This window comes from Megascapheus bottae, chromosome 13, assembly GCF_031878675.1.
Source record: "Megascapheus bottae isolate mThoBot1 chromosome 13, mThoBot2.hap1, whole genome shotgun sequence".
NCBI classification, from domain to species: domain Eukaryota; kingdom Metazoa; phylum Chordata; class Mammalia; order Rodentia; family Geomyidae; genus Megascapheus; species Megascapheus bottae.
Window position 1 is genome coordinate 38708830 of NC_143521.1, and position 26159 is coordinate 38734988.

At 40.8% G+C, this 26159-nt stretch overlaps 1 protein-coding gene across 1 annotated transcript in view; it reads right to left on the reverse strand.

Annotated features, from left to right (window-relative positions):
* Positions 1-1073: 1073 nt before the first annotated feature.
* Fam114a1 (family with sequence similarity 114 member A1) overlaps positions 1074-26159 on the reverse strand; it is a 63629-nt gene continuing 38543 nt past the window's right edge. Inside the window, exons 8-14 of the mRNA XM_090343714.1 lie at positions 24109-24232; positions 17276-17367; positions 13628-13777; positions 12635-12774; positions 9154-9226; positions 5358-5411; positions 1074-2985 (exon numbers count right to left, since the gene is read on the reverse strand). Of these exons, the coding sequence (XP_090199840.1) occupies positions 2863-2985; positions 5358-5411; positions 9154-9226; positions 12635-12774; positions 13628-13777; positions 17276-17367; positions 24109-24232 (756 nt within the window). The 3' untranslated portion in view covers positions 1074-2862. The remainder of the gene's footprint in view (positions 2986-5357; positions 5412-9153; positions 9227-12634; positions 12775-13627; positions 13778-17275; positions 17368-24108; positions 24233-26159) is intronic.

Below are 26159 nucleotides of genomic sequence, written 5' to 3' on the forward strand. Positions count from 1 at the left end.
TACCACTAGGCTATGCTCCCCTCCTACCAGTCACTTTTTAAAACTCCTTTAAAGGCTGTTATTTTACAATTAATATTTGAAGGGCTGGGGCTGTAGCCCAGGAGTACAGAGCTTGCCTAGCACATGCAATATGTTGGGATTTAGCCTCAACACCACTCTCCCCCCACACACCATGCATTAAATCACTAAATGGGTACAATTAAAATTGGATTTTAAGTCTAGGATTCTAGTTCCTTTGCAAATACTTGTTTTAGGTGAGGCAAGATGGCACATGCCTATAATCACAGCTATTTAGGAGATGAAGATCGGTAGGTCTCTGTTCAACGTCAGGTCAGACGAACAGTTAACAAGAGCAATCAATCCATAGGCTGCATGTAGTGGTGTTCTCCGGTAGTACCAGCTCTATGGGAGGCTGTAGGTACGAGAATCATAGTCTCGGGTTGCCTCTGGATAAAAGTACCTCAAGACATACCTGAAAAATAACTAAAAAATATAAAAGGGTTGAAAGGCATAGCACAAATGATAGAGTGCATGCCTAACAAACTTGAGACCCTGGATTTAATCCCCAGTGCTGCCAAAAAACCTCCACAAAACCTAAAATGAAAGTTTTGTTTCCTTTATATTTCTACTTAATATCTAAATCCAACTAGTGTTAAAAAAAAAACCCAAAACAAATAGATTTAAACAAAAAAATCCTGTAGATCATTTCCTCTCACCTACCCATCAACACTGTACAGTTTTTCAAGAAGTAAATTTATGCTGGGCAACAGTGGCTCACGCCTGTAATCCTAGCTACTCAGGAGGCTGAGATCTGAGGATTGAGGTTCAAAGCCAGCTGGGCACTAAGCAACCTGAAACTCTTATCTCCAATTGACCACCAGAAAACTGCACGGTGGCTCTATGTGGTAGAGGAGTGGGCTTTGAGCTGAAGATCTTAGGAACAGAGCCCAGGCCTAGAGTTCAAGCCCCATGACTGACAAAAAAAAAAAAAGTAAATATAATACATTCTTCCATAACCCCCTCTATACTTATTAAAACATTTCAGGCAATCGGAAATGTAAAAGAAAAAAATCTTTAACAGATCTCTCAAGAATTTATTTTTCCAGGTTGCAAATACATTGTTTCCTCAATTTTTTCTATTTGGCTATTTCAGGAGATAAACAAATGAAATACAAAAACCAAAGATAAATGAATTTCTAATAAAAAATAGGATGTCATAAAAATATCCTTATTTGACCTGTAGGAAACAAATGCAGTTGGTTATCAGGGAAATAAGGGATTTCTCAACACTTGCCAGTCTACGAGCTTCTTTCACTGTGGAGAAAGCCACTGGGCAGATGTCTTTTGACTCTTCAGTAGGGACGTCAGTGAGACTCTGAAATAGCAGTGCCTAGAATTCCATCTTTGGTGTACATGTGCGACTTGGAGGGCATGCCGGTCGCCCGTGTCACTCCAAGCTGTGAGGTCTTTGGTACAATCTCCCTGGATCAGTGTATCAGTTAAATCAACTGTCAGGTCAGTATTTCCTGTGATTTTCCTCCAGTGAATGAGAGCTAATCAGCAGATTTCTAAAATCTGTGATATTTATAGTTTCTCTTTATATATGTATGTATATATATATGCTTTGAAATATCATTTGAAACTACATACATTTGTATGAGTGTGTGTGTGTGTGTATATTAGGGCTTGAACTCAGAGCCTAAGAACTGTCCCTTAGCATTTTTGCTCCACTGGTACACTACCACTTGAGCCACGTCTCCACTTTGGCTTTTTGGTGGTTAGTTGGAGATAAGAGTCTAGACTAGAATTGAGTTATGATCCTCAGATCTTAGCCTTCTGAGTAGCTAGGATTACAGGTGTGAGCTGCTAGCGCCTGGTTAAACTATATATTTTCAAAAATACCCCTTTCATATATAATTTTTTTTTTGCCAGTCCTGGGCTTGAGCTCAGGGCATAAACCCTGTCCTTGGACTTTCTCAAGGCTAGAGCTCTACCACTTGAGCCTCAGCACCACTTCCGGCTTTTTTCTATGTATGTGGTACCGAGGAATTGAACCCGGGTCTTCATGCATGCTAGGCAAGCACTCTACCACTAGGCCAAACTCCTGGCCCCATATATAATTTTTTACCCCATATACAAAGTTGGGGATAAACAAGTTGAAGGAGGGCAGAAACATGTGAGTAACTGAAAGGTAGACCACTTATAACACCAGTTTACCTTGTTCTGCAAGTTTTTTTTTAAGACTTAGAAAATTTAATAGCACTTTAAAGAATTATTTTAAGAATTATTGTAAAACATCTTTCAGAATGTCTCTGGAGTAAGATCACATCCCTTAGTGTAAGCACATATTAGGTAATCAATAAATGCTTATTGCAAGAATGAATGGCTTAGAAAGGAATAATTATATTCTTCTTTTACCATACTAGGTAAAAATCTAAGTAGTGTTACTTTGACCCATAACATTTATGCAACAAAACAAAGTTCAATATAAAGATAAGTATTCAAGGTAGAAATCTGGGGAATTCATGAAAAATCTGAAAAGTATTCAAAGTATAAATTTAGGAAATTCATGAAAAAGCTAGGGTCCGTTTATGAACTTTAAATTTAGTATGTATGACCAGGGAAACAGATACCAATATTTGTGGATAAGCCTCAGAGGTTAAGCTGTAAAATTTAAATTAATGTAAAGAACACACACCTTAAAAAAAAAAACAACCACCATATACACTAAAGGAAATGCTCTCTTGAAAACTTTTAAATTTGTGCAAAATTGCTTGTCTGTCCTCCATCGGGTGTCTGAGGCTGTGCTGCATGTTTCCTTACATGGTACAGAGCAAAGCGATGGCTGGCCATGGTCTTGAACTAGATAGAGTCTGTCAAGGTCACAGCTGTGCTTTTCAAACAACTGGTGTGAATGTGGGAGGCCTGCAGCACCGGCAGCAGCAGCTGGAAGGCGTCCTGGATGTAGGTGCTGCTATTGCAGCCCTGTAGGAGGGACACAGATAGAGTTGAGGATTATTGTCATAGGTCAACTTATGGCTCTCCCCATTTCTTCTTTTCATAGTACTGAGTTTCTTGGAAGGTGATCTACCACTTGTGTCATGCCCCTAGCCCTTTTTGCTTCAGTTTATTTTTCAGAGAAGGTTTGGTGATTGTTTGTGTGTCTGCCTGAGATCCTCCTATCTCCACTTCCCGTGTGGCTGAGATCAAAGTCACCACACTGGACCTAGATCTCTCAACTGGATAATGTTCTTTTTCTTTTTGCTTATTTTTTTTGTCAGTCCTGGACTTGAGCTCAGGGCCTGAGCACTGTCCTTGGATTTTCTCAAGGCTACCACTTGAGCCACAGCACCACTTCTGGCTTTTTTTTTTCTATGTATGAGGTACTGAGGAATCAAACCCTGGTCTTTGTGCATGCTAGGCAAGCACTCTATCATGAGGCCAAAGTCCTGGTTGTCATGTTCATCTGAGAGGGAATATTAGCAAACTGGAACATCTTGCAGTTCCTATATGGCTTGTGGTGACAAGAGATGGAAACAAGTTCTGTGTTGTGTGTGTGTGTGTATGTGTGTGTGCGCGTACACACGCTGAGCATGGGGCCTAAAGTATGTCGAGGCCCTGGGTTTGATCTTCAGCATCACAAGAAAATGAACAACAAAGTTTAGGTAACTAAAATATGTATAAAATTTTACAAATCATGGTTTGATCTCTTAATTTGTTTTCGCTGATTGGTGAATGGATGGGAGGCCAGGGGAGGGATTTTCTTGTTTAGTATTCTACCTCCACCCGCCAGTGTTTCCTCTTAGCTGTCTCTCTGGTCTTGTCCCTATAGCTGACCCTATTCTACTCTGTGTCTTGAACACTAACTTACGGTGCTTCCACTCTGTTACTTTTGTACTTTGGTAGTTTTTTTAGCGTTCAGGTACAGTTCAGCAAAAACATTGCTGCAAATCCTTCAGACAACATCACTCAAGTTTCATTATTTCCAGACCGTTATTGACAGCTACTTCAGAAAGCAAAACTACTGCACTGGCCAGGCTTCACTTTAGCGTGTGAGCATCTTGTAATATCTGCTGGGTGCCCTGAGGCTTCAAATATGCCTTCTCTGTCTTCTTGCCTAGCCCCTAATTGACAACTTCCCACACCAACCACAGGGACAACCAAGAACAAGAACCCTGGGCCTTTTCTCACTGTTTTTAGAGGAACTACAGGGGCCTTATACCTGTACAGCTGGTGCTACAAAGATCTTTTAAGCAGGCGAGTAACAAGTCTGCAGTCATAGAGGGTGATAAATGAGCAGAGGACAGGCATTCTATGTGTGGTATGTGTATATATGCGTGCGTGTGTGCGTGCGTGTGTGCGTGTGTGTGTGTGTGTGTGTGGAGGTACTGAACTCAGGGCCTTGTGCTTGCTAGGCAAGTGCTCTACCATTTGAACCGTATACCCAGTCCTTTGTTTTTTTACTTTGTATTCTGGATAGGGTGTCACACCTTTGTTTTCTTTTTTTGGTGGGACCTGAACTCTGGGCCCGGGCCTGGGTGTTGTCTCTGTGCCCCCTTGAGCCACAGTGCCACTTCTGGTTTTCTGGTTAATTAATTTGGAGATAAGAGTCTCACGGACTTGTTAGTGTAGTGCCGGGCTGGCTTTGAACCTTGATCCTCAGATCTCAGCCTCGTTAATAGCTAGTATTGCAGGTGTGAGGCACCTCGCCTGGCATGGGTCTCATGCTTTTATATGGGCCAGCCTCAGACTAGGATTCTTCTGCTTTCACATTTCAAGGAACTGGGATTATAGGCATCAACCATTGTGTCAGGCTTGAGGTAAGAGTCTTCCTAACTTTTACCCAGGCTAATATGAACTATGATTTTCCCATCTCTATGTCCTGAGTAGCTAGAATTACATGCTGGTTCCTATTTCCCCCCCCCCCCCCCATGTCTGTTTTGCTAGTCTGGAGCTTAGACCTAGCTAAAACCAAAGGTTGTTGTGAACAGAGGGAAATGCCCAGTTTTACAAAAATCATCTAAGAATGATCCCTCAGCACAACCAATAATCACTGTTAAATCCAGTGTCAAACTTGGCAGCACAAATCAGCTTTTGCCAGAGGAGCAGTGACAGAAATAACATGCATGCTTAGCGTTTCTTTTTCTAATCAGGGATTCTTGAAAATTAGGTATTGTCACTTCATCAGAGAGTTTACAGCTGGTTGGGCTACACAAATGTATTCTTAAAAAGACTGTTGATGCTAAGAGTCAGGATTGCAATAACACTTGCTGCTTGAAAGAAAGACAGAGAAGGGGAAGATCTAGCTGTCACATCTGCTTTGATTCAGAAGCCCCTTTTCCTCAGGGGCGACTTACCTCTAGCAGCACACTGTTGATCAGGGGGTTTAAGACTTCAGCCTTCTTGTTGCTCTGTGGAGTCAAATGTATGAAATTGGCAGATTAGAGGCTTGTACCTTAAGGCTTGCCACATAAAATGTAGACACAGGACTCAGTGAAGATCTCTTCGAGAGGAAGGGAGACGAGGAATGCAGGCTTTGTGGGGGAGCTTTTCCCTCCATGATCCATTTAATTCTGCCAGAAATCCTCAAGGAGAGGAGTGCCATGATGACTAACTTCTACATGAGAAAATGGGGACTAGGAAGGATGAGCAACTTGTGTAAGGTCACAGAGAAACAATTGTACACTCAGATAATTTTTGTGTATGTGTGGGGGGGGTGGTGGTCATGGGGCTTGAACTCGGCCTGGGCAGTGCTCCTGAGCGCTTCAGCTCAAGGCTATAGCCCTACCCCTGGCCCTGGGCACTGTTCCTTAGCTCTCCAGCTCAAGGCTACTGCCTTACGCTTGAGTCAAGACCCACTTCCCATTTTCTAGAGGTTAATTGGAGATTAGAGTCTCAGGTCCTTTTGTGCCCGGGATGGCTTTGAACCTTGGTCCTCAGATCTCAGCCTCCTAAGTAGCTAGGATTACAGGCGTGAGACACAGCTGGCTACACTCAGAGGCTACCCTCAGATGTAGGGGCAGGGTAAGATAAAGTCTGGTTGGGAGATAAATTCTGCTTTATGAGGAAGGAGGTGAAACTGTTCAAAAAGAAATGTATTCAATACCTGACTTATATCAAAATATATTTAAACATAAAACTGAAAATTTAGAATATCTTAAAAATTCTACTTAGCACACTGGATGCTAAAAGAATACAAATACACTGGGACATGATAAATTATACAGGTCTCTAGGTATTCACTTAGAAGATCACATTAGTGTGATAGGTAGGTGCATTTGACCATATAAATAAAACTTATTGAAATGGACTCTGGGAAGTGAAACCAAGCATGTTTTTTTCTTTGTTACTCTTTTTTTCATTTCCTTTTGTTTTGTTGGTTTCTCTGTCTTTGGGAGGGTAAGGGGAACACAGAAATGGAGGGACAGAGAGTGAATCAATGGAGCAGTGGTGCTCACTAGACCCTATGTTGAAAGTGAACTACACAACTTGTGGGTGAAGATGAGAGGGAAAAACTGGGAGAGAATGAGAGAAGGGATGACATCATTTTAAAAGAAATGTACGGAGCTCACGCCTGTAATTCTAGCTACTCAGGAGGCTGAGATCTGAGGATCAAGGTTCAAAGCCAGCCTGGGCACAAAAGGACCTGAGACTCTTATCTCCAATTAACCTCTTGAAAACGAGAAGTGGGTCTTGGCTCAAGAGTAGGTGGTAGCCTTGAGCTGAAGAGCTCAGAGACAGTGCCCAGGCCGAGTTCAAGCCCCATGATCCACAAAAAGAAAGAAAGAAAGAAAGAAAGAAAGAAAGAAAGAAAGAAAGAAAGAAAGAAAGAAAGAAAGACAGACAGACAGACAGACAGAAAGAAAGAAAGAAAGAAAGAAAGAAAGAAAGAAAGGGAAAGGAAAGGAAAGGAAAGAAATGTACAAAGGCTTAGTGAAAAAATGCTTGCCTGAAGCCCTGGCTCAAATGGTAGAACTAGCCTTAAGCAAAAGAAGCTTAGGGACAGCACAGCACCCAAGCTCTGAATTGAAGCCCCAGGATGGTCAAAAACAAAACAAATAAAACAAAAAGTAATGTACTCTTATCTGACTTTATAACTACCTCCTCTGCACATCACCTTTACAGTAAATAAATTTTAAAAAAACCAGAAAGACAATGGGAAAGGATAAAAACTTTGATAAATTGTTATATCTTTCCAGTTTTCACCTTAAAATATATTGCAGTATGGTATCTTATCTAGCTTCCTGAGGGGTTTTTATTTCCTAATTTCTTTTTTGGACTCCTTCAAACTTTGCAGGTAGGTTAAGTCCTTCATTTATCTATCTTAGGTCCAACCAACTCTGGCTTAATTTTCTTTTCTTTTTCTTTTACTTGCAAACATGATTGGTTGGATATAGAGAATGATAGCAAAATCAAATTACCCTTAAATACAAACTGAAAAGAGATCTGCAGATATAATTTGAAAAATGAAATATATACAAAGCACAGTGTACAAAATCTAGTATAAACAGGTACTTACTAAGTGAGAGGTAATGTATCATTACCCTCATTTCTGCTACTGATCTGTAAAACATTTTTTGTTTTGGTCAGTCCTAGGGCTTGAACTCAGGGCACTGTCCTTGGACACTTTTTGCTCAAGGCTAGTGCTCTGCCACTTGAACCACAGCACCACTTCTGGCTTTTTCTGTGTATGTGGTATCGAGGAATCGAACCAAGGGCCTTGTGCATGCTAGGCAAGCACTCTACCACTAGGCCAAACTCCCTTACCCAACAGTCTTTTCTAACCTAAACGCACAACCTACTCTTCCATAATAAATCATGAAAAGGCCAGGAGAGAGGGGACAATCATAAAAGGTTTAGTTTCCTTATTGTACTTGAAAGAGTTTGTGGCAAACAAAGGCATATAAATTAAATAGGTCTTCCCAGAGCAGCCAACTTTCATTGACATTACTGAGAGTAAAGTAATGCCTTACAGAGGAAATCATAATGGAATCTTGGGGAGAAAAAAAAACCCTCCATTAAAACACCAGTACATTTAGTGTGCAACCACAAAATCCATTATGGTATTTGATTTCATCTTTATTTGATTATCAATAACCTCTAAAATATAATCAAAATGAGGGCAATAAAATGGCATTGGTTTTCAGAATCAATGAGATGTGCAAAGCAATTTAAACAGAGTCAGGAGAACAATATACACTCATTAACTTCAAGTTATGAGTAATGGCTGTTTTAGAAAGCAGAAACAATGACTTGATGCAAATGATTCATCACAGCACAGAATGGGGACATTGTTGTGGTTAGATGACATTACAGTAAATTCTGTCCTAATAATCCCAGCTTATTCTTTCTCCCAAATGGTAACATATGTGTTCCTGACTTTGTGCTCGCAAGCCTTTGCACGTAGGGGTATATGTTACACACATATAAGTCCAAGAACATATGCCAGATGCCAGTAGTTTATACCTGTAATCTTAGCTACTCAGGAGGCTCAGATATGAAGATCATGGTTTGAAGCCAGCCTAGGCAGACAAATCCATGAAACTCTTAGATTCCAATTAAGTAGAAAAAAAAAGCCAGAAGTAGAGGCGTGGTTCAAGCGGAGTGTCAGCCTTGACTAAGGCTCTGAGTTCAAGCCCACTATTGGTATGCATACAAAAGGAGTTTGGATATACATTCACTTGGTAGGACTTGCTACATAAAATATGCTAGTATCAGGGCTTAAACCCAGGACTTAGGTGCTGTCCCTTAGCTTGAGCCACACCTCCACTTACAGCTATTTGGTGGTTAATTCAGAGTCGCACAATGATCCCCATATCTCAGCCTCCTGATTAGCTATTATTAGAAGTGTGAGTCACCAGTGTCCAACTGACATTAATGTTTTCTTTAAAAAATAAAGCAAGACCAGCAGTGGTCTACTAACCCACTCAGCATCTCAGATGTCTGAGATCTCAGACTTGGTGCTAGAACTGGGGCACCGGGAGCCCTAAGCTGACCAACAGTGCAGATGGTGCTCCAGTTGAATTCAGCCCACAGCATGGCACAGGCTCTGTGTATGGAGCCACTCCAAAAGGTGCAGCCCTCCCTGCTTTTAAAATAGTGATCTTTTTTTGTCACCTTCTAAAAGAAATTAGAGCTATGAAGAAATCTTACCCCAGCAGTGGTTAAGAAATTTGTAAACTTCTTTGATAAGGAGGCCACTTCATTACACATTGCAGTAGTCAATCTGAAATAAGGTAAGAGTTTGGGGTTTCAATACAGTAAAGTCACTGGCATGGCAATTACTAATATCAGTGAGGTATCACATACAAGCATGTAAGTTCAAAGCTAGTCTACAGAAATGAGCAAGCAAACAGTTCTCCTTAACAAGCTTCCAAAGAACTGTAGTTTTTTCTCCATGATTAATGAAAGAATAACCATGTAATTCATTTGACTTCTCTTGAGGTCAAGCCGTATGTAGGAATTATGAAGCCTGGGCTCCACATCTACAGAAAATAGAATCTTTCTAGGTGACCTGCCTCTGACTTTTGGGTCACTTTACAATACTGAATATTCAATGAGTCATTATGTTAAGTATACTTGGGTGCCTGACCACACTTACTCCTCCAATGATCTTGTAGGTCGTACTGTTCTCATTTTATATAGATGGAATAACCTGGTGGGATCAAATTCAGATCTTTCTCTCTCTAGGATTGAACTAACACCTTGCACTTGCTAAGCAAACACTCTATAGCTTGAGTCATTTCCCTAGTGCTTCTGCTGTCAATTTGTTTTTCACTATCTGCCTGGACTGACTCTGGATTTAGATCCTTCTACCTCTGCCTCCTGAATCACTGGATCCCAGGTGTGCACCATTTCCAGACCTTCACTGGGTCTTTAACGATTATGTTTCCTATAGGTCTAGAAATAATGATAATATAGAATATGGTTTTATGACATATCAAGAATCTCATTTTTTTTGCCCATTCCACATATAGGACTTTTATTTTAAGAAGACAAAGCAAGACAGACACAAAAGTTCCCAGCACTGTGGATGATGATAAAAGCTGAAAAGAATCAAGTTACCTGACAATGTGGATCCTGCCTGTCTGATCTTCTAAGAATTAGTGCACAATCTTATATGTTAAAGATCTAGTGAAATCAGGAGAGAGAAGGTTTTTGATGAGTAGGAGCCCATCTAACTTGCATATTTATGGTGGGGTTTTTTTGAGTGGGAGTGTGCGTGTGCGTGTGCGTGTGTGTGTGTGTGTGTGTGTGTTTGTGTTGCTGGGGATCAAATCTATAGACTCACACATACTAGGCAAGTGCTTTACTGCACACTCAGTGGAACTTTTCAGGCATTCATCCACCTGAACTTGTCTGCAGAGAACGTCAAAAGTCCAGAAAGGAAACAGCCTATTGCTGTTTGTCTGCAATCTCTGAGAAGATGGTAGCGAGGTACTTACTCTACAGACCAATTAGGGCCATAGGGCATCTTGGTAAAAGTGGAACAATCAAGACTAACAATCAGGAAAGAGCTAAGACAAAGGTCCTACTCTCTACACTCAGGGTCTTATCAACTTCAGCTTTCTTTCAAAGATAACATAATCCTTAGGTATTCTCAATATTTTAAAATTTTGTTTTGTCCTTTCTTTGTTCTATATTTTGAGCAAAGTATATAATCTTTCTAGGAGAATTCTAGGGGGTCATTATATACCTCTCTCTCTCTCTCTCTCTCTCTCTCTCTCTCTCTCTCTCTCTCTCTCTCTCTCTCTCTCTCTCTCTCTCCTCTCCCTCTCCCTCTCCCTCTCCCTCTCTCTCTCTCTCTCTCTCTCGTCAGTAGTGAGACTTGAACTCCAGGCCTGGGCATTGTCTCTGAGCTCTTCAGCTCAAGGCTACTGTCCTACTCCTTTGAGTCACAGTGCCACTTCCAGCTTTCTGGTGAGTAACTGGAGAGAAGAGTCTCATGGACTTTTTTAGTGCCCAGGCTGGCTTTGAACCGCGATCCTGAGATCTTAACCTCCTGAGTAGCTGGGATTATAGGGGTGAGCTGCGTCCAGCTTATTTTTATTTTATTTTTTGCCAGTCCTGGGGCTTGAGCTCAGGGCCTGAGCACTGTCCTTGAGCTTTCTCCAGGCTAGAGCTCTATCACTTGAGCCACAGCACCACTTCCAGCTTTTTTCTATGTATGTGGTACTGAGGAACCAAACCTGGGTCTTTGTATATGCTAGACAAGCACTCTACCAGTAGGCCAAACTCCTGGCTCCTCTCTCTCTATTAATTTACCTATCTCTGGGGGGTACCTTTTTTTAAAAAAAAAAAAAACAAAAAAACAAACCTTTTTTTGGTTGGTCATGGGGCTTGAACTCTGGGCCTGGGAGTTGTCCCTGAGCTCTTCAGCTCAAGGCTGCCGTCCTACCCCTTGAGCTACAGCACCACTTCTGGTTTTCTGATGATTAATTGGAGATAAGCCCAGTGCCTGGGCTGGCTTTGAACCACAATCCTCAGATCTTAGCCTCCTGAGTACCTAGGATTACAGGTGTGAGCCACTGTGTTGGGCTACAGTATTTACTTCTTAAGATATCTTTTACTGCTACATGTTTAGATACAAATATGTAGTCTAGAAGACAAATCTTTATCACTGAGAAAAGTGCTGCCAGCACCAAGTCATTAATTAAACACTTTGTAGAAGGTCCTTCAGCTAGAAGTGTCCTTCCTGTTCTATCAAATGCAAGTAATAAGCAACGATTAACTAGCTGAGAAAATTAATGAATATACTGAGATATGTGTGAATGCATGTGTGTTCCTATATGTTTTCAAGGGGCTCCTATTTTGGTTTGTGTTTTAATTATGAGAAGGCATCTGGACACCTGTTAATTCTCCATGTAATAGTACACAGTCATGTGCATAAACGTGTGTACTTTAAATCCTGCCTATGCTCCAAAGAGTATTTTGAAATAATTTTACCTTATGTTGAATTGTATGTGTATTATTTTTCAACTCCATGTTATGTACCAGCATACATACATGCATATTTCTACTAAGCTAATAATAATAGAATCTCTATTAAAAGAGCATAAACTATTATAACAGAGGCATACAATACAACCCACAGGGCACTGGTTTACATTAATCACCATTATCATCAGGGTTCCGAGGTGGCACAATTCCCTGGGAACTGGGAGTGCCCCTTGTCTATTTTATGAAGATAGTTGAGAGTGACATCAGAGTATCCTTTCTCTGTGTGCAATGTGGAAAAACCTGTACTGCTAACACTTTGATCTATTCAAATAAGCACTTTTAAAGCTCTGAATGATTTACTATGCTTTCTTTTAAATGTCCTTATAAATAACTCCTAGAATATCCAATTAATTCTTATTCTTCCTCCTCCTCCCTACTTTTTTCTCCTCTATCTTCTTCATCCTCCCTTTTCTTCCTTTGTCATGTCCTCTCTTTTTTCCTTCCTTCTACTCAGCTTCTTCTTGCTATGTAAGGCATTTAAGTGAGTTTTTATTTCTTCAGATGACAATGGGACAAATGAATTGTATACTCAAATAGTGCGCGCGCGCGCGCGCGCGCACACACACACACACACACACACACACACACACTCCTGTCTATGACTGAAAAACTAAGAATGAAAAGTGGAATATACTTTATCAGGACTTTTGCTTGGTACTGGGCTGGTTTCTCTTCTTCTTGTCCATGAAGAATTAATTCTGCGACTTTATGAAGTTGCTCGATACAGCGTGCAGTTACTTCGGCCAGACTTTCAATGGATAACATGTATACTTCCTGAATCAATACAAGAAAATCGTGGAGCAGGTGCTCAGACATTTAAAAAATGATATAATTCTCTTTTGTTTTCATGATGGGGATTGAACTTGGGGCCTTGGCACATGCTAGGTGCACACTCTACCACTGAGCTACATCCCTAGCACTTAAATGATTAAGTCCTTAATAAAAATACATCAGGTACAAAAGTTTATGAAAGATTATGGGTATGTCTAAGACTCTTCTATCGGGTCCCCAGGGAGGTGACATGACTGTTTATTCACAATGGGTCTCCTGTACTCGGAGCAGGCAGGTGCTGGGGTTTATGCCAGGCAAGGAGGCTGAACGAATAGACTCCATCACTGTTTGTTTTGTTTTTTTCCTCAGAAGTATCTAACTTAGCTACTTCCTTTAAAATTTAATTCAACATAAGGTACATATATTGCAAGATACTTTTTGGATCATAGATAGGACATAAAGTATATATACATAAATGCATTAAAATATAGAATAAAAGCTACAGAAATGAATTTTGGAAAAAACTCTTCAATTACATTGTTAGTTATGGAATATAAAGGTATTTTATAATAACAATTTGCATATAAGATGGAGATTTACCCTAAAAGTAAATCAATTATGTTCTTAAAAATCTTTTACCCTTTAAATTATACTTGTTAAGCTATGGAGAAAAGCTACAAAAATCTATATGAGTAATAAATTGTCTCAGCATACAGAAATTTTAGTGTTTATTATATTCCCTCTCATTTCTATGTAAAACAGCTTAGAAATAAAAAGAAACCCTCCTCACTAAAATTAGGGTACCAATCAATGAATATAAGATTACTAGCTATTCAGAGGACATAAATAAATTTACCTCTATGGTCTTAGTTCTCTTTTCTTTTTTCTCTTCTTGAGGCTCTTCAGCTTTCTCTTCCTTCTCAGTTTTCTCCTCTGATCTCTTGGTCATATCTACAGGTGCCATGGTCTGATCCTCTTCTACCCAGTCATGAGCTTTCTTCATGGCCTGCAATGGCCCCCAACCAAGCAATGCATTTAGTGTGTGAGCATAAAATCAAAGTCATTCTATCCCCTAGCTTAGAACCTCCAAGGTGGTGCTCTATATGTTTAAAAAGAGATGGGACCCTACCTCAACCTTCTTAAATAAACAATCTATTGTTTTTTTAAAAAGCCATACCCATGGGGCGGGGAGTTTGGCCTAGTGGTAGAGTGCTTGCCTAGCATGCACTAAGACCCGGGTTCGATTCCTTGGTACCATATACATAGAAAAAAGCCAGAAGTGGTGCTGAGGCTCAAGTGGTAGAGCTCTAGCCTTGAGAAAGTTCAAGGACAGTGCTCAGGCCCAGAGCTCAAGCCCAGGACTGGCAAAAAAAATAAAATAAAATAAAAAGCCATACCCAACTATCATTATTGGTTTTTAATATAAATATTATATATATAATTTGAATATTTGAAAACTTTAGCTGTGCTGCCAAGTTGGAAAAAGTATCCCAGTTTATCATGTTATATCGACATTGTACAAAAACTAATAGCCAAATTGGTCTAGACACTTAATTTTTTCCATTTGTACAGGAGTAACACAGTGCATTAAATATGTATATATATTTATATGTATATATTTAGTATATACATATTTAACATTTAATCTATTTATATAGATTTGATTACAGAAATGAATAAGGCATTCTCTAATAAAATAATATAAACAGGAAAGGAGAACAGACAGTAAGTATGGAGAACACTTTGTTAGGCTTGAGATTTCTTTTTTTCCATACTGGGCTTTGAGCTTACTAGGAAGACACTCTACCACTTAAGCTATGCCTCCAGGCCTTTCTGCTGTGGTTGTTATTATTTTATTATTAATTTTGCCAGTCCTGGAGCATGAACTTAGGGTCTGGGTGGTTTTTGGATACTTTCTGCTCAAGGCTAGTGCACTGCCACTTGAGCCACAGCATCACTTCCAGCTTTTTCTGTGTATGTGTTACCAAGAAATTGAACCCAGGTCTTTGTGCACACTAGGCAAACACTCTATCACTAGGCCACACGCCTGGCCCTGCTACAGTTATTTATTTATTTATTTTTGAGATAAGGTCTCACTGTTTATCCAGGCTGACTGGATTGTGATATTCTTATTTACGCTTCCCGTGCAGCTGGGATTTTCATTTCATATTTTCACAAGATCTTGTACACAAGATCTTTTTCCCAGGTGGACCACAAACTGAGATCCTCCCCATTTCCACCTCCTGAGGAACTGGGACGAAAGGCATGTACCACCACACACAGCTGGGCCCACCACACACAGCTGGGCCTGCCTACTTTTTTTTTTTTTTAAGATTTTATTAACACTGATTTTTACATCATATTTCAAATGTCATGTTTAACAAACAAGTATTCAAGAAGGGAATCTCTATATACAATCACTGACACATAGATTTTAGCATGTAATTAAAATTAAGCTGTAGGTTTATATGTTATAGATCCATATTAATCCATAAAATATACCATTATGTCTATAGAGTATATATCCCATTATAGATTATGTCTATGTAGTTATGTTTTAAAGGCATTTAAAAATGACATACAGATAAGAATAAAAATGTCTGTCATATTGAAAAATCTACAGTATGTTTTTCACTTCTCATGCCAAGTACAAAAAAAAAAAAAAACAGGTACCTTTTCCTATTATGAGTTAGAAATTTAGCTAGGGTCATAGCTAAAGCCAATTTCCTGCTGAAGCTTATTGGGTTTCAGGAACTTAATAAGGTATCACCCTGGGAAGATGAAGGATGGTTCTAGTCTTCCTGATTCATGGCAGGTCTTTCAGGCTCCAGGGGGAGAGGAGCAGCTGGAATAGGCCAGGGACTGCTTTAGGACTAGTTTAACCTCACAAGAGTATAATGTAAGCAACCCATGGCTTCCAAATTATGACGTAGTTAAAGTTATAAAAACCATTTCCCCTCAATCTCATTTCCTGAATCTAAAAAGGGCAGTCTTATTCAGATTTTTGATTAGGTTGCTGAAGCCACTTGCTTACATAAAAGATATTCCTTAGTTTATATCGACATGATTTAAAATTGACTATATTAGAATGCTGAATGGAACATTGAAACAAGCTGACCTTGGTGTGTCTTCTTTGGGGATAATGGTTGACCCTAACTATTGTGAATAAACCACTACAACCATGCAGCCACTCAGGTCCCTCTCAGCAGTGGCAGGTGTTGCAGAGAGATGGATTAGATAATTTCCCACTGTGTTCAAGTCACTGACCCACTATCATCAATGCCTCCTACGAGAGAGAAAGAAATCACTCATCTCACCACCTCACAACTTACTTCTGCCCCATCCTCACTCACATTGGTGAGGGCTATGTAAAACTGTCCCTAAGAAACTGAAAGGCGGGCCGGGAGTTTGGCCTAGTGGTAGAGTGCTTGCCTAGCATGCACAAAGACCCGGATTCGATTCCTCGGTACCACATACATAGAAAAAAGCCGGAAGTGGTGCTGAGGCTCAAGTGGTAGAGTGCTGGCCTTGAGAAAATCCAAGGACAGTGCTCAGGCCCTGAACCCAAGCCCAGGACTGGCAAAAAAAAAAAAAAAGAATCTCACAGATGGGGCTGGGAGTTTGGCCTAGTGGTAGAGTGCTTGTCTAGCATGCACAAAGACCCGGGTTCAATTCCTCAGTACCACATACATAGAAAAAAGCCGGAAGTGGTGCTGAGGCTCAAGTGGTAGAGTGCTGGCCTTGAGAAAGTCCAAGGAGAGTGCTCAGACCCTAAGCCCAAGCCCAGGACTGGCAAAAAAAAGAAAAAAAAAAAGAAAAAAAAGAAAAAGAAACTGAAAGGCTAAAAGGGGGAGGGAGACCTCACACAGCTCAGAAAAAAGGAATGATCAGTGTCCTCTTAAATCCCACAGCAAGACTGTGTATTAACCTGCAAATGTACTGTGGTGTTATTAGAGAAACAGATGGTTAATGTTATCAGACATGATGTGGCTGTAGTAGCCCAGATGGAAGAGGTATGGTTTTCCCTCTCCACTCCTTCTCAGCTTCTCTCTCCCCTCCTCCGTCCCTTCCTCAATCCCCCTCTTTTCCTCTCTTCTTTTCTGTCTCTCTCTGCTTAATTCTGGTATACATCTTTAAAAGGCTTGGGGGGGGGATTTGAAAAAGTCTCTTGGTGATTCTGTATCCCTCTTCCTTCCCTTATGCTGAAGATAACAGATACTATGACAGAACATTTTATTTTGCCCTGAACAGATAAATGACTCATTCAAGGTCACAAGGTAATTACCAGTGCAATTGCAAAGGGCAAGTCTCTTGACTGTCTCAAATATTCTCTATCATGGCATGTCATGTTGCTTCTTCAAAGCTTAATTACTCCTCAAGTTCAGCTCTCTTCCTTGTGCCTTGGGGTTTTCTGTTTCATCTGATTCTCTGGAATTTACATGGTAGGAAACCCTGCCTCTTAGCCCTTTTAAAAGCCAACTATTCACTATCAGATGGTACTGACCTTATTGAGTTTGTCAGGCGTGGCTGCAACATGTAATTCAAAGAGAAGCTCTGTAAGCATCCTAGTGAATTCGTCTCCCTTTTCTTCTAGGCCTAGAAATAGAACACAACAGAAGTAAGAAGCATGAGTTATCTTCCATCCCTCAGAATATAGCAGCTGCCCCCAATTTTCTAGGTTGCATGTGTGTAGACTAAGGGGGGCTATGGCAGTCTGCCCTCTGGCTACTAGTGATGAAGGATGTTGGCCAATATCAGTATAGCAGAGAGGTGGCGGGCAGTAGCTGGGTGAGGGGTGAGAGCTGAGGCCTGGTTACAGACACCTCTGAGGCTGGCCTGGGTTAACAAGAGGATAGGAGGAAGCTTTCTGTCTTGTTTACAGCTACTGATGGTCAATGGATGTTTGCTTAATGACTAAATTTTTTTTAAAATGACCTTTGCGCAGCTGCTGATACATGAAACATTATATTTATGGCAGAGAATGTTTATGATTTGTAGTGATTCATCACATCCCGATGAGTCCCACGGTACCCTTCTGTGTCCACAGAGACCCAATGCTGAGCACACAGAATTGGTCTCAGTGGGATGCGTCCCATCTGATCGAACAACATCATCTCTCTAGAGAAACTTCCCAAGGTTTCGTAGGCACCTGACTGGACTGGCCATACTTCTTAATGATCTGTCTTCTTTCCAGACTAGAAGCTATCCAAGGACAGAGACAGCATTTGTGTGACTCATTCCTAAATTCAGAGCATCTAAAACACTGCCTGGAAATGAATAGGTGATAAAGTGAATATTTATGGAATCAATAATTTGTTATTCATTACATAATGCATAAATATCAATATGTATATAAAATAAAAAATCATTGATGGACAATCCAGATCTTTAAAAGCTACAATCTTATTTCTTGCATTTGCATCTAGAATGGTAATTTAAATGGGAAAGTTTCTGTAGTTGCTAAGAAACTGATTCTATAGTGGGTTAATTACTGAATCTGGGTGGGGGATAATAATTAAGCAATTAACATTGCCTGATTATATGATCTCAAGCTCCTCTGAGAAGCAAATACTGGCTGGTGGTAGGAACTGAGATATCTCTAAGCCTATGAGAAATATTGTATAGGATAGGCTAGTTTCAGTTGTTTTGATAAAATGTTTTATTGGAAGCTCATGAAAATAACTACCGTTCACTGTGTATCTTTTCTTCAAAACATTTGGCTTGCTGGGCGTGGTGGCTCACCCTATAATCCTAGCTACTCAGGAGGCTGAGATATGAGGATCAAGGTTCAAAGCCAGCTGGGGCACTAAAAAAACTAAAGAACCTAAAGAATGTGAGACTCTTATCTCAATTAATCTCTAGAAAATGGAAAGTGGGGCTGAGGCTCCAAGGGTAGGGCCGTATCCTTGAGCTGAAGAGTTCAGGGACAGCACCCAGGTCCAGAGGCCAAGCCCCAGGAGCGACAAAAATGAAAAACAAACAACAACAAAAAACCATTTGGCTGACATCAATTTATTACCTGTAACTGACATGTTCTAATCAGGGAATCAGGTTAATAAGCAAAAAGGATAAGTAAAACATACTTGTCAAGTAATAAAGGTTTTATGGAAAAGTGTAAGTCAGGGGAGAGAATCGGTATAGTTGGAATTTTAAATAGGTCTGAATGTTGGTGTTCAACAAGAACACGGATTCAGGAGGTGGGTTTGGGGGAAGGTGACCGGGTCATGTGCATGGAGCCCTCAACAGTGACATTAGTGCCCTTGTAGGCCTTGCCTACCATCTGAGCTCACAGCTAGAGGGAGCTGTTAATGTGCACAGAATGGGCACTCAGCAGACACTGGATCTGCCGGCACTTGCTCTTAGACTTCACAGCCTCCTTAGCTGTGAGAACGGATGGTGTATGGCGGTTTGTTACAATAGCCTGAAAAGATTAAGACAGGAAGAAAGCTAAGAAGATGAAATTTAGTAATGAAGAACAGTCAAAAACTAGCTGTAAGTGAGGGGAAGAGGCCTTCCTGACATAGCACAGTGAGCGCAATGTCCAGGAGGTTGGCTAGCTGTGGCTGGCAAGTTCAGGGGAGAGAAAAGAGGCACATGTAATGGCAAGAAAGAAAGGGAGGCATGTGCACTGGTGAGATAGAGATGACTTTGTTGGCTTATGACAAACCCAAAATGAGCTCTGTTTGTACCCACAGTGATAAGTGCTGTGCTTTCAGGGGCTTTTATAGGAACTAATTTAATTCTCAGGAGGGGGGTCTGAAGGCTTCCTAAAGGAGGTGATGCTGCAACAGAGGCTCTGAGAAAGAGATTTCATTAGCTGTCACACAAAGGAAGAGCTGGAGGGGTTGGGGAGTGCAGGCTGGGGTGCTGGCTCATCCTCAGATAGGCCAGAGGAGAGGACAGAGGCAGGCTCACATTCAAAATTGGCCTCGTCTTTTTTGTCCTACATGAGGCAGTGCTGCAGACCAGAGGGAACCCTGACTAAGATTACTAAGTGTGGTCCCACAGCTGCTCAGGCAGCCACAAGGCTTTCTCAGCTTCCACATCCTACGCTGTAAACTGAGGGTAATAAAATCCACCCATCTCCTCTTCAGAGTTCTAAGAAGGCCAAAATAGTATAACAAACATTGCAATGTTTTATAAATGTGGAAATCTTATGTAAATATTGTTATGTGCTACACAGATAGAAACAGGAAAATTAAATATGTTTGGAAGGAACTGGCACTAAATTAGACATGAGTATAAACTTTAAAATGTGTGTTTTGGGGCCAGGAGTTAGGCCTAGTGGTAGAGTGCTTGCCTAGCATGCACAAAGGCCTGGGTTCCATTCCTCGGTACCACATACATAGAAAAAAGCCAGAAGTGATGCTGAGGCTCAAGTGGTAGAGCTGTAGCCTTGAGAAAGTCCAAGGACAGTGCTCAGGCCCTGAGCTCAAGCCCAGAACTGGCAAAAAAAAAAAAATAGTGTGTTTCACTGGATGCTGGTGGCTCATACTTGTAATCTTAGTGACTCAGAGGGCTGAAATTGAGAATCATGGTTCAAAGATAGCCCAGATGGGAAAGTATATGAGTCTCTTATGTCCAACTAACCACCAAAAATCTAGAAGTGGAGCTATGGTTCAAGTGGTAGAACCCTAGCCTTCAAAAAAAGAAACCTTCATGGTCAGTACCTACGGCTCTAGGACTGGCACAAACAAAGAAATAAAATGTGTGTTTGCTCCTATAAAACATAAATAACTTCTAACACATAATTTAAACAAAAAATTGTGAAGAAAACTGGCAACAGATGATAGTAAAATGTTATAACAGAAATTATTACTGCAACTCTCAAGAATTCTGTACACATGATTGAGGTCTTTCCCAAGGCAATGAAAGTAGAAAACTTTTAAAAATCTGCTTCCAGCCAGGTATACCAAATCAGAGAGCCATAGCAGGATGAAAAAAAAAAAGACCATTTGCTAACATTAGTCAATGCACAGAAACCTGGTAATACAATTTATCTAAACATGAGAGCTTTTTATACTTTCTGAGACTACCAAATAAATTACTTAGTTGTTAGAGGCTTTCAGGAATGTAAGTGCTTACCAGAAAAAAAGTGTGATGAAAATTCTGGTTTCTCCTAGAATCTTGCTCCTGGATTTTACTGCTCACCCCCAATGGTAAGATTCTTCTCTACAGTTTTGGGTAACTTACCAATCAATCTTCCTAGAGCCCAACTCTCCCTCAGATCTTTTCTTCCAGTGTTTCATTGTCTGAATGACATTTATTTATTAAATTATATTAATAAAAATTAATAGTGCTTTGACTATCTGGAAATACTCTGAAAAAATGGACATATGGAGATAATAAAGTTTGTCACTTAAACAGACTGATGTATCATTCTTAAATCATGAGGTGTACGTGAGTATGCTTGTAGCTGTATCAAGCTTGAACTCCAGTTTAACTAAAGCTGACATTCTATCACTTGAGCCACTTCTTAAGCCTGGTCTTTTTCTTGGTTAATTAGCAACAAGAATTTCATGGACTTTTTCCTGTCCAGGTTGGCTTTGAACCATGATCCTCACATTTCAGCCTTCTTTTGTTTGTTTGCCAGTCCTGGGCTTGAGCTCAGGGCTTGAGCACTGTTCTTGGACTTTCTCAAGGCTAGCACTCTACCACTTGAGCCTCAGCACCACTTCTGGCTTTTTGCTATGTTTGTGGTGTACCGAGAAATCGAACCCGGGTCTTCGTGCATGCTAGGCAAGCACTCTACCACTAGGCCAAACTCCCGGCCCTCCAGATCTCAGCCTTCTAAGTAGTTAGGGGCTATAGTTGTGAACCACAACCTGTGTATTTAAGGGTTTTTTTTTGTTGTTGTTGTTGTTTTTTAATTTTCAACTTACAGAAGCTCTAAAATGGGAATACATCATCTGTAGTCTTTAGGGTCAGGAAGAATTCAGGAGTTCTTTTTATCCTTTCTGACTGAAACTTCAGAGGAAACAAGGTTTACCTGAAAGCATCATGAAACTTAAAGAGGAAAAGCCTGAATGTTTTGGAGGACTGTTGGTCTGGGAAGGAGAAGCCAATCATGTTATCTTTGATCCCCAATGAAAACTTCAGGGCCTCTGACAGCTAGTATTTTAATTTCCTCATTAGAAAAACAAAAGACAAGGTTGTTATCTTTTCTAGAAACATACTTATACTAAAAACCATTATATCGACCTCTTTTTGTGCCTCAGTATAACTGATTCTTCTATCTTCATTAATGGGAAGGCACAGAAGGTCAGTAACTAGTCTAAAAGGGAATCAGGGCTTATAAATGCTTAGAATAATTTGGCTTTGAGCATCAAGACCCAAACATTTCAACTCTTGTGTTTGAGCTTTGATTGCAAGCTGTTAACATTCTTGGCCACAACTTCCAGTGACTGGAGAGTGAGTGAATGCACATTATCATGATTCTTGCATGATGGTCATAGCATGTCCAAAAGTAAATAAGTGCTACAGATTTCCATTTTCCTGGCATAGTAATAGCACTCTAAATAAAATTTAACAGCAAACATTTCTAAGCAGTTTGGTGTGCCAGGCACTGTGACACGTTTTTACAATGTTGTCTAGTTTCATCTTTGGGGGTGTATATCATTGTCTTCATAATATAGGGGAAGATACAGAGTTTCAGAAATTCTCTAACTAGTTCAAGGACATACAGCAAGAGTGTGAGTGTGCTCAGTGGAATGTTTCCTGCATTCCTAAGAGAAGCTACCCTTGTGTTTGTAGTTGCTGGGATTTTCAGCACAGCCTATCCTAAACTCCTGTGGTTTGGGGCTTGCTAAGCACTCAGTAAGAAGTTATTCTATCTGGATGGCTCATACTTGCAATCCTAGCTACTTGAGCAAAAAGAACTCAGGGCAGTGCTCAGGCCTGGAGCAGTTCAAGTCCCATGACTGACAGGTTACTCTGTGTGTACCATATAAAGTTAACTGTTTTCTACTGCCACATGAAAAAAACAGAGCAATCCATGCTGCACAAATCTTTTCCCCTCATAAGGAATCTTGCATTTCTTAAAATAGTTTCTGGTCTTGTTGGGGGAGGAGGGTCAAGTCATTCTTGGTGGGAAGATTATCAGGACGTGTGTACCTGTGTCATTCCAGTGTGTGTCAACCTGGAGCATGCCTGGTGCACTGTGGGAATATGGTACAGGCTTTGCCAGAACAGCACTTCTTTTTTTCTTTTATTAGGGAGGTGAGGTTTGAACCCAGGGTATTATACATGCTTGGTAAGCATGCTACCCTGGTCCTAGAACTAAATTTTTTAGGTGGAGGGTAGCACATTTATAAATACACCAAAACTCATTTACACACACACACACACACAAGTGTATATGAAGAAAAGGTGAGAGCTGATGGCTCATACCTGGAATTTTAGCTACTTAGGAGACTGAGATCTGAGGACTGCAGTTCAAAGCCAGTCTAGACAGGAAAGTCTGTGAGACTCGTATCTCTAATATATCACTCAAAACCAGAACTAGAGGAGGAGCTCAACTAGTAGAGCACCAACCTTGAGCAAACAAACAAACAAAAAAACCAAGCAAGAGTACAAGACCCTGAGTTCAAGCTGGCATAGGGGAAAAGAAAACTTTGTAAAGAAATCTACTGTAGGGCCGGGAGTTTAGTTTAGTGATAGAGTGTTTGCCTAGCAAGCATGAAGACCCAGGTTTGATTCCTAGGTACCACATACATAGAAAAAAGCCAGAAGTGGGCCGGGAGTTTGGCCTAGTGGTAGAGTGCTTGCCTAGCATGCATGAAGACCCAGGTTCCATTCCTAGGTACCACATACATAGAAAAAAAGCCAGAAGTGGTGCTGAGGCTCAAGTGGTAGAGCTCTAGCCTTGAGAAAAAATCCAAGGACAGTGCTCAGGCTCTGAGTTCAAGCCTAGGACTGGCACCAAAAAAAGAAAGAAAGAAAGAAAGAAAAAAATCCACTGTAAGACTTGCCCAGCATCACCATTAATCACATGAAGCAACTGCCACATGCAGATAAAATGAGATGGCACCTAAAACTGCAGTCACTTAGGACCCAGTTCAATATGCTTTGCTCATTCAGCCATATGCATTTATGCCTGCCCGTGATGTGCCAGGGATTGGGCAGGACAAAGAAGAGGAGTTCCTGTCCGGGGAGAGCGAGGGTCATAAATCACTCAGGCAGCTCCTGTAAGCACAGCACAGGAGTGCAGGGTATTGTGGAAGCACACGGGTGGAGCACTTGGATTAAATGATGCCACCATGTTCAAAGGGCTGGGTTGATGAACAGCAGTTTCATGAAGAATCATGCCAATACTATTTAGCTAGCTGTTTATTTTACCTTGTTCTTCTTGGTTCTCTTCATTTTCTAATTCTTTTGTTGCAAAGATATCTTTAATAGAAATTAGGTCATTTTTTAAGAGTTCCAGCTTCTCTCCATCCAGTGATGCTAAAAATGACTGAACCTGAAATAAAAGATCTAGGTCAGCAAAACTGTCATCTTTTCTTCTCGTTAATAATGTTTACATACAGCAAGCCCCCAGTTTCGCCCAGCACCCAGATCGAATGACACTGTGGTATGGGAGGTAATGCTGTGTTGGATGCTGACTTCACTATTATAAAAGCAGGTTATAAAAGCAACCCAGATCTTCGCTTTTTTGTTTTGAAGACAGGTTCTTTCCACATAGCTCAGATGGTCCTGGACCTCCCTCAGTAGCCTAGGCCAGCCTAGGCTCCAGAATATTAGGATTACAGGTGTGAGCCACCAGACCAGGTCAATTTTATCAGTCCTAAAACAAAATCCATACTTCAGTGTGATCCCTTGTGTATAGTACGTATAGAAAATATGCACAATAGATGCTAAATAAATAAATGGTGACGGCAGCTCTTCAATCATAATGTTTAAAAACACACTTTGGGTCAGGCATCAGTGGCTCATACTTGCAATCCTAGTTACTCAGGAGGCTGAGATCTGAGGATCTCAGTTCAAAACCAGCCTGGGTAGGAAAATCTACAAGACCCTATGGGTCATGGGCAAAAAAATTGGGAGAGGGGTCATGGGGCTTGAACTCTGGGCCTATGCACTGCCCCTGAGCTCTTCAGCTCAAGAGTTACCACCCTACCATTGATCCATAGCCCCACTTCCCATTTTCTAGAGATTAATTGAAGAGAAGAGTCTTACGGCTTTGTCTTTGTAGTGTCCGGGCTGGCTCTGAACTAAGATTCTCAGAACTCAGCCTCCTGAGTAGCTAGGATTACAGGCATGAGCCACCTTGCCTGGTTGGACCGTTGAAATTTTATTAAGCATTTTATACCTCAGTTTTCTTGCCTGAATAGTGCATTTATTGTAAAGTTGTTCTGAGCCAGGCATCAGTGGCTCATGCATGTAAGCCTAGCTACTCAGAAGGCTAAGATCGAGGCCAGGTATGAAAGTTTGTGAGATTCTTATCTTCAGTTAATCACCAGCTGGAAGAGGAGCTGTGACTTAAGTGGTAAAGTACCAGCCTTGAGCAAAAAGACTAAGAGACAATGCCCAGGTCCTGAGTTCAAGCCCCCCTCCCACAATTTACATAAACTCATTCAAAGGGATGTTCAATTAATTATATGTACATGTATATATGTTTATATGGATAGCAAATACCTAAGTATTATATAGATCCACATATATACTTGCCAGATACAAGTTATTATTCTGAGTTTGCAATCAGTCCTGAAGATCTTGGAGTCTACAGACTGGAGGCCTGTGCAATCAGACACAGCCATGACAGCGGTGAGTGAAAGCCACCATGTTGGCCTTGAGAAAGGAGTGGTTGCTCCAGCCCTGAGGAAGTGCAAGGGGTCATGGGGAGGGGCTCTACACAGGAAATAATACCGCTTCTGCGAGTGGTTTTCACAACCTCTTTTGAAGCTGCCCTCTGTCCACACTTCAAAGGTAAGGGCAGATGAGCCATCATTCTCTGAAGAGAAATCTGAATTTCTACAATAGTCAAACATGTCTGTAAATGGATAGGATTATACTTTTAGTTCTGCAGGTCAAACTCCTCACATATTTAGTGTTTATATATGTAAAACCTAATCTTGTAGAGACTTGAAATATACACATGTGACACCTACCTACAGACGATCTCTATAGCCATCATCCTGCATTTTTATTTGCTGCACTTGGCAGCCCTGGTTTGGGTCTCCGTTTGTATTCTTGTCAGAGTTCTATGTACTAAGGATAGCTCTAGCTGGGCTACAGATGAACAGTCTGCCTGCTGGCCAGGTATCCCTATCCTGCACTGTCACACAGGGAAAAATCACTTCTAGTTTTCATTCATCTATATTTAGGACTGTTTGTTGTAGAGTCCAGTAACTATCATTATCAGGTTTTTTTCTGTATTCTGTATTCCT